This window comes from Ctenocephalides felis, unplaced genomic scaffold (genome assembly GCF_003426905.1).
Source record: "Ctenocephalides felis isolate EL2017-DRISC unplaced genomic scaffold, ASM342690v1 CF-g0.4_SCAFFOLD_00845, whole genome shotgun sequence".
Taxonomy (NCBI): Eukaryota; Metazoa; Arthropoda; class Insecta; order Siphonaptera; family Pulicidae; genus Ctenocephalides; species Ctenocephalides felis.
Genome location: NW_020536999.1, coordinates 47,981,837 through 47,997,948, shown reverse-complemented (window position 1 = coordinate 47,997,948; position 16,112 = coordinate 47,981,837). Strand labels below are relative to the sequence as shown.

The window sequence follows — 16,112 nt, the reverse complement described above, 5'->3', positions numbered from 1 at the left end:
ATAATAATTTACTTTGAAGATGTGTAGTTCAAGATTAAATCCATAATCAGAAAAAACTAAAAGCTTCAACCAACTAGTGTAAAAAATATACCTAGAAACCGTGAATACTAGTTTTACTATCGTACAAATTGCTGAATGCATATACATAATCATTATTATTGATTATGGATACCCTAGAAACTAATTGTGGGTATAATTCCCATTGATATGCTTAAAAATTGGATGCTGCGCGTGTGAAAGTGGCAGATCAGCGCGCCAACGAGAGCATTCGGGAGGCCAGAATGCTTTGTAGGCAACAGCAAATGGAAATTTTGGAAACTTGCACAATGACTGATAAACTATTATATGGCCCAGATATAGATGACTCAGTTTAAGTAATTCAATAATTCGAATTTCTGTACGTAAATCCAATGTGAAACTTTAAACGCGTTTTTCTCAAAACTATGTTTTTTGCAACGGTGACCACTGTAACTCGAAAACCACTTAGTAAATTTTCATGAAATTCATACAGCTTTCATAATACATAATAAACTCGTGCCTGATCGAAGGATTTTTATTTTTTCAAAAATTTGAATTTTTTAAGACCAATTAACTGTTGATTTTTTACCCAAAAATCTAGATTTTTTCTTTCTGATGCTGCCATTTTGTTAATTTTTGCCAAAAAAAAGAAAACCTTCGATCCGGCCCGGGATTAACTATTCATAAAACTATTTTTTTAATTTGATTGATTTTAGATGAATCTCCAAAGAGTTATGATGGTCACCGCCAGGACCGTTTTTCCAAACAGGGTCAACAAAAACAGCTATAACTTTGGGAATATTGATTTTTTTTCTGAAATTTTTGTTACATCAAGTCAAAACATTGTATAATAATGCTGTATTAATATTTTTGTAGAAAAACATCGTTTAATAACAAAAACAATATACTGAAAACACTCATTTTTTCGTGCCTGCAAGTACCCCTAACCCCTTAAGCTTAAATTAGGTAAGAATCTCGGAATTCGAGGTACCCAGCTGTAAGTAAGTCTGTAAATACTTGTATATTGACACCTAAAAGTTATCTCAAAACCCACATATGGTAGGGTGTACGCAACATATGTAGGTTTTCAGACAACTTCTAGGTGTCACATATGTTTCTACAACTAGGGGAAAGTCCCGTAACGCCGGACGACACCAAGCACCGGACACTCTATTTAACACGTATTATTTAAGCGAGTATAAATCTTTTCATTTCAAAATACAAGTGTAAGGGACACATTGCTACAACTATAGGGTATATATAAAAAAAGTTGCAATAATTTTTGACATAAAATAAATTTACAATTAATTATTTTCTTCAAAAGTGCATCACTAAATATAAACAAATGGTCGGCGCTCATGAACTTGACTATTTAACGATTGTGCATTTTGACTATTTTTTATAAAAAAACTAAAAAGGTTGTGATTATGAAATTTTGCACATATGTTTCTACAACTAGGGGAAAGTCCCATAACGCCGGACGGCACCAAGCACCGGACACTACTTACAACTGGGTATCTCAAATTCTGAGGTAAACTTACTATAATGACTGGACTATACTGCGTGCTTATCAAATCCAAACTTTGATTTATTTTTACATTTAAATCGCTTTACATAGACCTCTAATATTTTACCCCGGTCAGTTTGGGCATAAATTGTACTATTATGCCAAGTATGATAAAATCCCAGACGGAGCCACGGGCGGGTTCTCCTTGTTAGTACTGACAATGAGAGATACCCTTTTAAAACGATTAAAACTCGATCGATCAAAAAGTAAAACTTAGAGTAAATAATAAAACTTTGACAAACTTAAGCATAACATGTATTGGAAAATTTTCAACTGTTTTAAATTACTCCAATTAATGCAAACAATCCCATGACTAAAATACTAAACATTTTTTATTAAACATATCGAATCATATACCGTGTTTGTTTTGATTCGGCTCAACTATGAGTTATTTCGTAGAATTTCCGCTGATCAATAGATATATTCTTATTTTAGTGTGTGAGAAATATTTGTGAGTCACACAGAACGCACTTGTTGGATCGGACAACAAGAAAACCGGAAGCGTTCAATCCGTACAAGAATGTATGAATTGTATTGCAATTGTGAAGCGGTCTAACTAGAATAACACATAAGGATCGCTTTGATAAATATGGTAACATGGAAATCAAAATTAAATATACATTTGCATTCATTAAAGCTTTTTAATGGACAATATATTGGTATATTGAATCTAATACATAGTAAGTGATTTATATAATTGGTGAAAAATTGTTCCACACTTTCACTAATAATTAGTGTATTCTCATATTTTTCGCAAAAATTAACAAAAAATATATACACTGGAGTGACCTTACGCTTCTACTTTTCAAATAATTTTAAATTTAAATATTGATTCTCAAATTTTAAATCCCAATTCTAAAATAATAATAATAATTTTCATTTTCCATATAATTTTCAATTACCATTATAAAAAATGGTTTTCTTTACGCAAACTTAGGAGAAGGGGCATCCATTAATCACGTGAGGTTTTTAGGGGGAGGGGGGTTTGACAAAAAATCACGAAATATCACGTGGGGGAGGGAGGGGTATAGCAAGATATCATGTGTATTTATTTATTTTACTATTTTTTATAAAAAAGTTCAAACATTTCAAAAAAAATCAAAAATCTTACAGTTTTTCACGTAACTAAAAATACACGTGATGTTTGGTAGGGGAGGGGGGTTAATTTTGAATATCACCAAATATCACCAAGGAGGAGTGGCTAAATGCTCAGAGTAAGCGAGGCCAAATAAGAATTTAAAAAAAAGGAGATTACAGCATTAGTTTCCAAACCCACTTTTAGCACTTTTATCATTTTTAAAGTTTTGGTCTCCATTAGACTCCTCCATATTGTCAAAATATAAACATTCTATAACAATATATTATAATCCATCTATAAGCAAAATATCAGAATATTTATTTTTGAACAGCAATTAGAACTCATAGTTCTATGAGCAGAGTAATAATACTTCTAAACTACATGTTTTTGTAGGCAACCCAAAAGTTGGGCTGCTATCTATATATGGTATACTTTAATTATTAAAATGTCTCTAATACTGATTTATTTTTAATTTGATGCAACAATGTCGGGGAAAACCATGTTTTTTTGGAAAGATATTTTAAACCCATATTCTCAAGGAAAAACCGATATCACTACTGCTTGATATCAGGTTGTCCAAAGTGAATATCGAACCTGAAACCTTGGGTTGGATCAAGAAAGCTCTAGTAGAGAGCCAAAGCAGCCAAACAAATTAATTTAAATAATCGAATATTTAAAGACCAAACAGATCAAAACATTATCCTGTCGTTTAAAATGTTTAAGCATATAATAAAAATATTATAAGTAAATTAGTTATTTTAATTCAAAAGTGATGTTCAGACTTCTTCATTAATTTGCGTTACGCCAAGTAATTGGCAAATGTTTTTACAAGTGGAAAACAAAAACAATAAATTGCAGCTTTGTTATCTTTATCAACAAATGCAGACTATGAAAAACAAGATTATGCATATATATGTATCGTTTTGACATTTCACCTACATGCATAAGGACGATATTCTAAAATTACCACAACTGAAGTGATAAAAATGCAGGCGAATCAAATCAATGTCAAATGGAACATTTAACGATGATAATCGTAAATTGGAATAGGTATAAAAAAATATAATGCTGAATTTTATATTGCAAAGTACAATTTGAAAGATATAATAAATGGCAATTGTTTGATTTTATTCGCTATTGAATTTTTTATTATCTAGAGATTACGAATTTTGTAAGAAACTAATTTTTTTGTTTTAAGAAAAAAAAATGCATATAATAAATTTTTACTACTATTGATCACAGAAAAGAGTATTTTAAAATTTTTTGAGAAATTCATATCAATGTTCTGACTATTAATTGCATTTTAAAATATAAATGTGGTAGTGAAATGCTATAATGGCTATAATAAATAATAATTATCGTTTATAATTTTCAAAATACAAATGTGTACTTTATTATTATTAATTTCTTGACTCATTGTTGAGCAAACGGTAAAATTCTTAGAAACGTAATATTTAGCAGAGTTTATGCTACTATGACTAAGTGTGTTTTTATTAAATTGATATTTGTATTTATTTGACGTCAAATACAATTTGCATTCACCTTCTTTGTTCGCAATCTTTTCAGCGCAAGTTTTTTAAACAAAATAATTATAATGATAAAACATTTCGATATTATTTACAAAGTGAATGAATGCACGCGAAAAAAATGATCTTGATAACCTATGTTCTGAGAAAATAAATCAATGCGTCAATTATTAAATAAATCGAAAATCAAATTAGATATTATGTCATACAAATATTTACAATCATTAAAGTGTCGAAATATTTTGTCACCAATACTCTCATTTACTAAATAAACACGTAAGTTTCGTGCATTGGCAAAATTTTGTACAAATATAATAGTCCAAAGCAGCACAAAACATAAGTAATAATTGTAACAAAAGCTCTAATGGTTTCAAAATATTGCAATAACTAGAAAATTATGTCCATATGAAAAATAAATCATATAATAAACTTCGCCTATATGAAATGTCTAATATTTTCAAGATCGTCATCAACGAATGACGAAGACCTCAATAATAACAATATTTTTGCTGCGGCTATCGCTCAAAATGAACGAATTGTTGTAAATATACAATGCTTTTTACAAGAGTCCTGAAGTACTTTTATTAACTTGGAAGCTCGTTTCTGGGACCATTTTCTATAATATAATCGAAATTTCATTAGCTATAGTGCTCGCGAGAACAAATGCAACTTTGCAGACAGTGTTAAAAAGTTGATAATTTATGAAGCAAACCAAGAAAATGAAATATATAATAACTTAGCGATTAGGTAATACAAATTGTAAATTGGTATTACATGATTTGTCATGCTTTGACTTTATTTGTCATAAAAACAGCTTCAATGTAGGAATTAAAATATAAAACAAAATTACTGCTCAGTTCATTGCTTAGACACTATAGACATAGAGTATAAAGTGTCTTTTCTCAATTACTTCAGCAAACTAAAGTAATGAATGAGTGCCCTGATTGTGAGTGAATAAAGCATGTTCGAAGCTATTGGTTCTATTTATTCATTATTCTACTGCAGCTAACGTAAAAGAACTAGTGTACATGATTTTAAATGGGAAAATGTCATTTCTAAACGCAAAATTTCGTTGTGAGCTGTAAAAACAACTGTGCAAACAAAGATTGAGAGAAGAGAACTACTGCAGGTCATAAATTTCGTTTATAACGAACGCAGCAGTCGCGGGTGTGTTCAGAAAACATTGCTGCGGACAAGTACTGCCGCAGTACAAAACGACAAACAATCACTAGGCAACAAAGCTACGCAATAATAGATATATAAAATATATAAAATTTATATTGATCTGAATAATACCAAAAATTTAGTTATTAATTTCAGCTAATGTGGGAGAGAAGTATTCGACCTCAACATCGACTTAACCAGCAATTTAATGAACTATCCAAATGACAAATCAAAGTCAAATTATCACTAAGTCAGCCTATATCGAAAGTACATGCATATTATGTATTCAATGCAAGTTTCAATTCCGTTGATATACTGCCAAAAAAGGACCTCATTAATTACTTATTCTAAGAAATGTAATTCTTCGTTAATTAGCATTTTTTCTTTTACTGAATCAGTAATTTGTTCATTCCGAGTGATGTTTTTTGTTTCTTAAGGAAAAACAATCTATTAAATTATAATAGCAGAATCAAAATAAATCGCTACTTTATAACCATTAAGATCCAATTTATTGCTATAAAAATCTGCTTATAAGAATGTGTATATGTACATATTCACAAAATCAAATCGGTTGCAACCATGCAGCTGAATACTGTATCATACCAGCTCAGCAAGTATGCGTAAAAAGCCAGTCAATGAGATGGTAGCGAAATTCACAGAGTCGAAGTGGAAGAGGTGAAAATTTATAAAATATATTTATCGTAAAAAATAAGAGTTCATAATTTAAATAATTAAAATACTTTTCACAGCGAAGGACTTCCTGTCAACACCATATTTAAAAATGCTAGCCTATAGAAAGCATCCGGCAGAATTTGATCAATTACGTACCTATCATGAAAACTGAACATGAATAACCATCAAACAAAATCAATATCAAAAAAAATTGAGTGATTTTTTTATATTAACAAAATTGATTATTACTAAAACTAGTGGGGCGCATGGCATCGTGCCTTAAGCCAAATTGCTGGAACTTCCCGTACCAAAAATTATTTTTTTTTAAAAAAGAGTAATATTTTTGAAAAAAAAAATTACTCTGAAAAAATTAGATTTTTGAGAAACTATAAATTTTTGGCAAAAACTTACTTTTTTTTTTAAAAAAAAAAGACTTTTTGAAGAGAAATTTATTTTGAAATATTTTGGAAATTCTGAACTTTTTTTCAAAGCAATCGTACTGCATAGAGGAGAAATATCGAAGCGCGTAAGCGTCGCGTTGCCGTCTAACGGATAAACACTGGTGCGGAACCCATAGGGAGTAAACAAAATTTATACTTGTTAAAATCTCTATAAAATATCTGATAATTTGATGTGCATATGTCTAATGATCATTTTTGACCGCCAAATGGCATTTTTTTTTACTTTTTTCACTAGATCTCCGTAACCGCTAGACCTGCCTTCATAAAGATTTGATCAGTTCTTTATCTTGTAAAGATACAAGATAAAAAGTTTTTTGAATTATTCGAATCGGACGCTCCGTTCTCTTAAAAACTGAGTTACTGTTTTTGGCACTTTTTGCCCCTTATCTTCGGAACGGCTAGACCTGCCTTCGCGAAAAACTAGTCAGCACGCCTCCTTATCAATACGAATCGAATGTTTTTTGAATTATTGAAATCGCTTCATCCGTGTTCCCGACATCGTCGACGAAAATTTGTATCCGCACACACATACACACGCACACACACACACATACATCCATTTTTTCTAAGGTATGCCAAAATGTTCAGAAGATTTTTAAATGTAAAGATCTATAAAAAATTTCATTTTCGATTTTTTTGCGATTACTATAACTTACCCTAAAGAAAGTTAATAACCGATCAAATGAAATCAGTATAAAAAATGAGTGATTTTTTTTATAGTAACAAAATTGATTATTACTAAAAAAAAATCTAACCAAGTTCAATTCATAGTTTAGTGGTTGCATATAAATTTAGAAGAAATCTATATTATGCCATTCATATAAAAAAGTGTTATTGAATAGCTAGAGCTGTAACAATAAACGGATGTAAAACTACAACAAGCTATATAAAAAAAATGTCACGCGTAAAATAGAGTTTTATCTGATGTTTTGGAACTTTAAATAAAATAGTGTAGGACATAAATTCCACAGGATTGAAATAATGATTCATTAGTCTTTAAGGAACCTTGAAATACAACCATAATCTTTAATAATAAACAAAAAAATTAAGTTTGGTGATTGCATATAAATTCAGAAGAAATCTATTATATGCAGTTCATATAAAAGTGTTATTGAATAGCTAGAGCTGTAACAATAAACGAATGTAAAACTACAACAAGCTATATAAAAAATATATCACGCGTAAAATAGAGTTTTATCCGATGTTTTGAAACTTGAAAAAAAAAATAGTTTAGGACATAAATTCCACAGGATTGAAATAATGCTTCATTAGTCTTAAGGAACCTTGAAGTACAACCATAATCTTTAATAATAAACAAAAAAATTAAGTTTGGTGATTGCATATAAATTCAGAAGAAATCTATAATATGCAATTCATATAAAAAGTGTAATTGAAAAGCTAGAGCTATAAAAATAAACGGATGTAAAAGTACAACAAGCTACATAAAAATAAATCACGCATAAAATAGAGTTGTATTCGATGTTTTGGAACTTGAAAAATTAAATAGTGTAGGACATAAATTCCACAGGATTGAAATGATGATTCATTAGTCTTTAAGGAACCTTGAAATACAACCATAATCTTTAATAATAAACAAAATAATTAAGTTTGGTGATTGCATATAAATTCAGAAGAAATCTATAATATGCAGTTTATATAAAAAAGTGTTATCGAATAGCTAGAGCTATAACAATAAACGGATGTAAAACTACAACAATCTATATAAAAAATAAATCACGCATAAAATTGAGTTTCATCCGATGTTTTGGAACTTGAAAAATAAAATAGTGTAGGACATAAATTCCACAGGATTGAAATGATGATTCATTAGTCTTTAAGGAACCTTGAAATACAACCATAATCTTTAATAATAAACAAAATAATTAAGTTTGGTGATTGCATATAAATTCAGAAGAAATCTATAATATGCAATTCATATAAAAAGTGTAATTGAAAAGCTAGAGCTATAAAAATAAACGGATGTAAAAGTACAACAAGCTACATAAAAATAAATCACGCATAAAATAGAGTTGTATTCGATGTTTTGGAACTTGAAAAATTAAATAGTGTAGGACATAAATTCCACAGGATTGAAATGATGATTCATTAGTCTTTAAGGAACCTTGAAATACAACCATAATCTTTAATAATAAACAAAATAATTAAGTTTGGTGATTGCATATAAATTCAGAAGAAATCTATAATATGCAGTTTATATAAAAAAGTGTTATCGAATAGCTAGAGCTATAACAATAAACGGATGTAAAACTACAACAATCTATATAAAAAATAAATCACGCATAAAATTGAGTTTCATCCGATGTTTTGGAACTTGAAAAATAAAATAGTTTAGGACAAATTCCGCAGGATTGAAATAATGCTTCATTAGTCTTTAAGGAACCTTGAAATACAACCATAATCTTTAATAATAAACAAAAAAAATTAAGTTTGGTGATTGCATATAAATTCAGAAGAAATCTATAATATGCAGTTTATATAAAAAAGTTATCGAATAGCTAGAGCTATAACAATAAACGAATGTAAAACTGCAACAGGCTATATAAAAATATATAACGCGTAAAAAAAAGTTTTATCGGAAGTTTTGTAACTTGAAAAATAAAATAGTTTACGACAAATTCCACAGGATTGAATCAATACTTCATTAGTCTTAAGGAACCTTGAAATACAGCCATAATCTTGAATAATCAAGGACAAATAATGTAAAAATTACAATAAACTCATAGGACGTCGATATATTTCATTAATCGCATATGTGATCTAATATAGCAATCGTATTAATCAAAAGAGATCATAGGACCACAATGCCTACTTTCAACTCTCAACTCTCAACTTCCAAACCGTCTGCGGACAGAACTGTTTGCGGGAATATAGTTGGACGACCGCACCCAACGAGGTGGTGGATGACGATGGGTTCGCCAGTGGGTTGAATGGCGGGTGGATGAAAGCGCGACTGGTGTGCTATCGATCCACAGAAGGCGAAAGGGAACCACGTCGCGCTTCGGAAGGGACAGAGAGCACAATGCACTCTGCATCCCAATGGTGTGTGCTTCTAAACTTCAAATGGATTGTTCAATTGAATTAAAGAAAATATTAATGGTAAAGAAAATCTTGATGGTAAAGAATTGAATTAGAAGTTCAGAAATGAGGACGTACGATTTCAAGCATTTCAATAAAAGCTAGAAATGGACGTTCGATACGTACATAAATTAGTATATTCATAATGGATCGGTTTACAAATTATATATATATATATATATATATATATATATATATATATATTAGGTTGTCAAATATCTCCCTTCCGCTTTTTTACTCTTGGTTTATAATACAAAAAGGCAGAAGGGAGATATTTGACAATCTTATATATATATATATATATATATATATATATATATATTAATTTGGAAATATGAACAAACAACACTTTTTTTGCACTAATTTATTAAATAATAATTTTCACAAACGTCAGTGTATCGAGCGACTTGTAATGGATAACACAAAATGCTAATTTAGGTTTCCATATTTTAAATTTTAAATTATAACACACTGATGATGAGACAAACCTAATCTCAAAACGTTTGTGAAAATTATTATTTAATAAATTAGTGCAAAAAAAAGAGCGTTGTTTGTTCATATTTACAAATTAATATCTATTATCCACTCATATATATCGTATATATATATATATACGTATATATAAAGCGAGAGATTTTTCTTCAGATGGTGAAATATGATAAAATTGTTCTTGGGCATCCATAAGTAATTAAAAACAGTTTTATTGAAAGAAAATGATTTTATTAAGAAAACTTACGTTTCGGGTCTTGATTTGACCCATCTTCAGTGCATACAAATAAATTGAAAAAAAAAACAAAAACACACGAAAAAATTATGAAACACAAATTGATAAACGTCGAGTTATGATAAATTTTAAATAATTGTTACAAAATTGTATGATTTGACTTGTTACACAAACTCCAAGCGGACTGTGTGTTTTTGTGTTTTTTTTTCAATTTATTTGTATGCACTGAAGATGGATCAAATCAAGAACCGAAATGTATGTTTTCTTAATAAAAACATTTTCTTTCAATAAAACTGTAATTATATATATATATATATATATATATATATATGTGTGTTAAGAGTAGTTAAATTTTATGTTTTCTTGGAGGGCGTAACATCAAGTTAAAAGGACAATGTAAAGATTTTTAAAATATCTTTATTATTCCAAAACTTTCTAAGTAAAATTCTACGTAATCATCACTGGATACAAACTTTTTAATAATAATTATAATACCAAATAGCTAAAAATTTCAATGTGTATTATTTGCCAGTAGTCACTATTTTATAAAATATTTTTTAAAAAATGTACAGATCTGCAGTCGTCCGAGACCATTTTAGTTTAAGTGGAAAGAATTAGTTTTAAGTGTATTTTGCATTATCATTATGTGTGAATTATCTTCTAAAAAATTCGTATCCACAGATGATGGACGTAAAATTTTACGTCGAAACGTATGGAATAATAAAGATGTTTTAAAAATCTTTACAAAATCTTTTTTTCTTGTTAACGCCCTTAAAAAATTTAATAATACGTACAGAAAAATTAATATAAGCAAAAAATCTAATAATTGTTAAAGTTATACAAAACGAATTATACTGCACTTTAATATAAATCAATATTTTTCTTAAAAATATTATGCGTTCTGAGACTTTGGATAAAGTATAAAGTGAGATAAAAATTCTGATAATCAAGCATCTGTTCGAAATTAATTAAATAATTCAAAAATTATGAAATGAGAAAAATTTTAAAACAAAAAAAAATATTTTAAAAAATATCTATCAATACTGAGGAAAAAAAATGAAAACAAAAGAAAATATTTTAAAAAAATATCTATCAATGCTGACAATGAGAAAAAAAAATAGGATTTTCTTTATATAAGAAAATCCGATTGAGAAACAAAATTGCAGTATTCCACCCTCGTTTCCAGACTTTTCTGAGATAACCAGTAAGTACATCGACCTCTTCAATCATCTCACTAGGATAAAGGATGGACAAATGAAAGCACAATGAAGAATAACTGACCATGTCATGACTGTCTTATGAAATTCGCAAGCGTAAGATTGATGATGATCTACATACTTTCATATTTTAAGTAAAATTAAGAAAAAAATCAACAAATTTCAATACGGGAAAAGACAATAATATTAAATAAAATTAAATTATTAATAAACCTTCACCGTAATGTCCTTAGCTGTGTTGCTCAAATTTTATAGTGTGGTGAAAATATGTATCACCAAAAACGGATCACATTTTTATTGGAATTCTTTTTTGAAAAATATTTTCTTGAAAATTAAATTCATAATGATTTTTAATTTAGTCACAGTTGAAGAAACTAAAGTTCATACTTAGTGTTTGAACATAACAATAAATATGATATAAAAAATATTTACCAAATTCAAACTATGGATTTCAATGATCGCAACTCTGCCGACTTGTCGATATAAAATAAAGAATAATAAAGAAAAATAAAACATATGATTATATAAATAAATATAATACTATATATACATATATATTGCTTCATAATTCAAAAATTAATAATATTGAAAAGCGAGAAAATAATATATTAAAATCTTGAATCTTTAAATATACCAATTCAATTTAGTTTCAGAATAGATTGGCACTTGCTAAGACGATTAATATGACCTTGGATCATTTATATGTGGCGTGTTTTGCAGTGGGTAAACTATTCATGTATTTTTGTTAGTTGCCCTTTTTACTTATATACCACATTTGTGATCAGTTAATTTTATAATTAGCATTTTATACTAGAAATAAAATATGTGGCAAAATAACGTTTGCCGGGTCAACTAGTATATATAGATATATATTATAGAATTTTTTGTTCGACATTGAAACATTCTTGAAATGAATTTATGTTTAATATATTGAATGATGACACGCATTCAGTGTCAAAACGTACAGAATAAAAAGTTTAATCAATGTTTTTTATTTCGACTATTTGGCTGCAAATAAGCATATATATATATATTTTTATAATTATTAGGGTGGTCCTCAATATGTACATTTTCGAATTTTCTTGCTCACAGGGGCTCAAATGCTTCCAAATTGATAAAAAAAAAATCCTCTCAAGTTTTGGCTCTTAACATTGTCTTTTAGATGGTGCGCAATTCAATCAAAGTTTTGTATGGAAATAGCATAGGAAAATTTTCAAAAATTTTAAAAATGTTTAGATATAAATTAGCGAAAAAATGAATAAGTTTTATTCAAAATTCAACACTCTACGAAACAAGTTATAAAAAACCGAATTGCGCACCATCTAAAAGTTAATATAAAGAGCTAAAACTTTTAGGATTTTTTTTAATAAATTAATTTGGAATCATTTAAGCCCCTGGGAGCAATAAAATTCGAAAATGTCTATATTAAGGACCACCCTAATATATATATGTAATTTGCTGAAAGTAATACAAAAGTGCTAAAACTTATTCGCATTTATCCTACGCTCGCAGTAGTATAAATAATGTCTACACACACATATTCGGATTATAACATTCCGGTGCGCACATATTACATGAAAAGGCTTTTGAAGAATTCCTCGACCCACAATAAAAGAATACATGATGTGATTGCATACCGATATTAAATCCTAGTTTATTAGAGGCTTTGTGAAATCTATCATTAATCTTGGCCGAGCTAGGCATTTATATTTAAGCAAATATAATTGCACTTTTCAAAAATCCCTCGAATGAAATTGAAACAATTAAAATAAGCCACTACTGAGCGACGAGAAGAGTAAAAATGATTAAAACATAAATGCATATTAACAAACATATATTTTATTTAATTGACCTAAAAAAAATTGCTAACGTACTGTTTTGTTTTACAATGCTTCAACAATATTTAGTAGAACTAATGTTTATGGAAAATGCTGCATATCGAAAATAAAGAAACCGCCAAGAAAGTATGTCGTTAATAATCGAAGAAACAGAATGTAATAGCATAAATCATCTGCCACAAAAAATCATTTTCAAACAAAATTATATTACGGGATTGAATCCCTCAATACGGCCCTGATTCAAGTAATAAGTCAGGCAAAATATGAAGCATCTATTCAGGTACTCGAGGAATTTCAAGAATATACCTGGTTCACGAAATATTTAATAATCCTTTCGAAATTTTCAAAACTGTAGGACAATATGTAATAACTCTTGAATAAACCCTATGACTCATACTAGCATTTCTATAATAGGAAATCGATTCGAAATAAAGTTTTCATGGTGGTAATTAAAAACAAAACATTAATTGAAAATTCAACACAACGTATTTTACAAATCTTCAAATTTAACACTTATACATTAATATTCGCTTTTCTTGCAAACACAAAAGCAATTTAGAAGACCTAAATCAGTTTGAATTTTTAATGCAATCGAATTATTGAAACTTGTATAATGCACAATTTATCACTAAAAATTGCAATATCACAAAAATATATAAAACCATTATTAATTATATAAATGTTATAATTAAATGGGAATAAACGACAAAAATTGTCCGTTTTGTTTAACGAACAAGCTTAACAGCTGCTAGGGAAAATCTGACATATAAATTCATGGATTTCATATTGTCTATACTCAAAATTTATAATTATGGTCATGATTCAAAATGTTGGCCATAATAATGACTTATGAAATAAAGTATGTACCCGCATATGAATATGAAGCAGTCAATTCATAAATTAAGATACTGTCGTTTATGATTTATGTAATTAAACCTTATTTAGAATATGCCCAAAATAATGTTTAAACTATGTGTAAAGACATAAATATTATAAAACAGTACTTACCATGCTTTGACCCGTATTAAGACTTCCCCGGCGTTTACAGTAGGTTCTGGCTTCTTAAGAACCTTCAGTGTTTTGGAGCCAATAAAACCTGTCAAGACAACCGCTCTCATTTCTTTTGGTGGATCTTCTTTAACCTCAGTCGATTTCTCAGTGTTCTTGTCATTTTCATTTGTTTTTTCCACATTGTTCATGTCACCGGCAGCCTCTGTAGAATTATCGGACTGAGCTTCAGTTTCAGGGGTCGTTTTGTCTTCGGTTTGATTTACTGGGGCCACAGTAGTTTCAGGCATTTTTATATTGTATTAAAAAGCTTCACAAAATTATGAACTGTAATAATCACTACTACTAAACCTTGTTTTGTTTATAAATTTTGCCCCCAGCTCACTGCATGAACAATGATTCTGTACTGAAGAGTTTGTTGTAGTTGGTTCAAGCGCGATGCCGGCAGCTACAGGTGTATTCATGCGCAACGTCAACGCGCATTTATTTACTACGATCCGTAATGTAGTTCTTATTTAATTTATAAAATCATTAATAAAACTTATTATAGTGTATATAAAATTATTAAACTTATTAATTTTTGATGATTTATTTGAATTTTGTACTGTAATTTTATTTAAATATAGTTCTGTGGCGGAGTGATACAAGCATGTGTAGAACAGTACTGCCAACGTTAAGAAGAATTGTACTGACTGCTGTATTCAAATGTTCAAAAGCAGCAATATGCACATAAAATAGCTACTATTTCATGCTTTTTAAATAATCCAACCTTATTAGACTCATAAATAATAAACTCTAATTAGACAAATACACTCATATAACATATAAATTAATTGACAGTAATGAAGAAATATAAATCTCAAACTTCAATTCAAGAGCCAACTTATTGAAATTTTCCACTGTCTTGTTAATTTTAGTAGCAGTTAGTTATGATCAAAATATAATACAAATTGTTATAAAAAATCAAAATCATGCCGAAAAACTCTATGCATTCTTTTAAAAAACTTAAATTTTTCTCTTAAACATGACCGACCTAACTTTAAAACGAATGACACAGTTAAAAACCTAGACCTGCAGATAAAAGTAGAGTGGCCTAGACAATAAAGATATAAATAATAATTAATGGTTATAATTAAAATTTAAATTTATTTTTCACACATACATATTTTAGCAGAAATAGTTATCTATTACAGAGTCATCAGCTAAATATAATATAAAATTTAGCAACTTAATAATAATTTTCAGTAAAACAATTATAAATAATAAAATATATCACTGTTAATCATAATTGTCATACTTCATTGATAAAATCGATTATTAAAATTTAAATAAAATAGGTTAAAACTTGATTATCATAGTCATAAAATATAGTTTGTATAATATAGTACTTAAATATATTTTGTTTTTCAATATCCTTTTGATAAATCTCTCATATATTATGAATACATTTCATGATGTCATTTAATAATTTCTTAGTAAAATTTATACAATAAAATTAAGATACTTATGCAATAATCTACTACTAACATAGGATTTGAGAATTACGACTAAAATGAAAAATTGATCCATTATGAATATATATATATATATATATATATATATATATATATATATATATGTAAAAAATGCAAATACATAAAATTATATAAAACTTAATAGTAAAATTATGTAAAACGCATACATAAAATATTTAGGGTTTTTGTTAAAATATAACAAAAAATAAAATTATCAAATTAGGTGAGA

At 28.3% G+C, this 16,112-nt stretch overlaps 1 protein-coding gene across 1 annotated transcript in view; it reads right to left on the bottom strand.

Moving 5' to 3' along the window:
* Positions 1–14,877, bottom strand: part of LOC113376678 (synaptic vesicle membrane protein VAT-1 homolog-like) — a 38,567-nt gene extending 23,690 nt beyond the window's left edge. The window contains exons 1-2 of the mRNA XM_026616687.1: positions 14,370–14,877; positions 1,617–1,626 (exon numbers count right to left, since the gene is read on the bottom strand). Coding sequence (XP_026472472.1) covers positions 1,617–1,626; positions 14,370–14,659 — 300 coding nt within the window. The 5' untranslated portion in view covers positions 14,660–14,877. The remainder of the gene's footprint in view (positions 1–1,616; positions 1,627–14,369) is intronic.
* Positions 14,878–16,112: the final 1,235 nt, after the last annotated feature.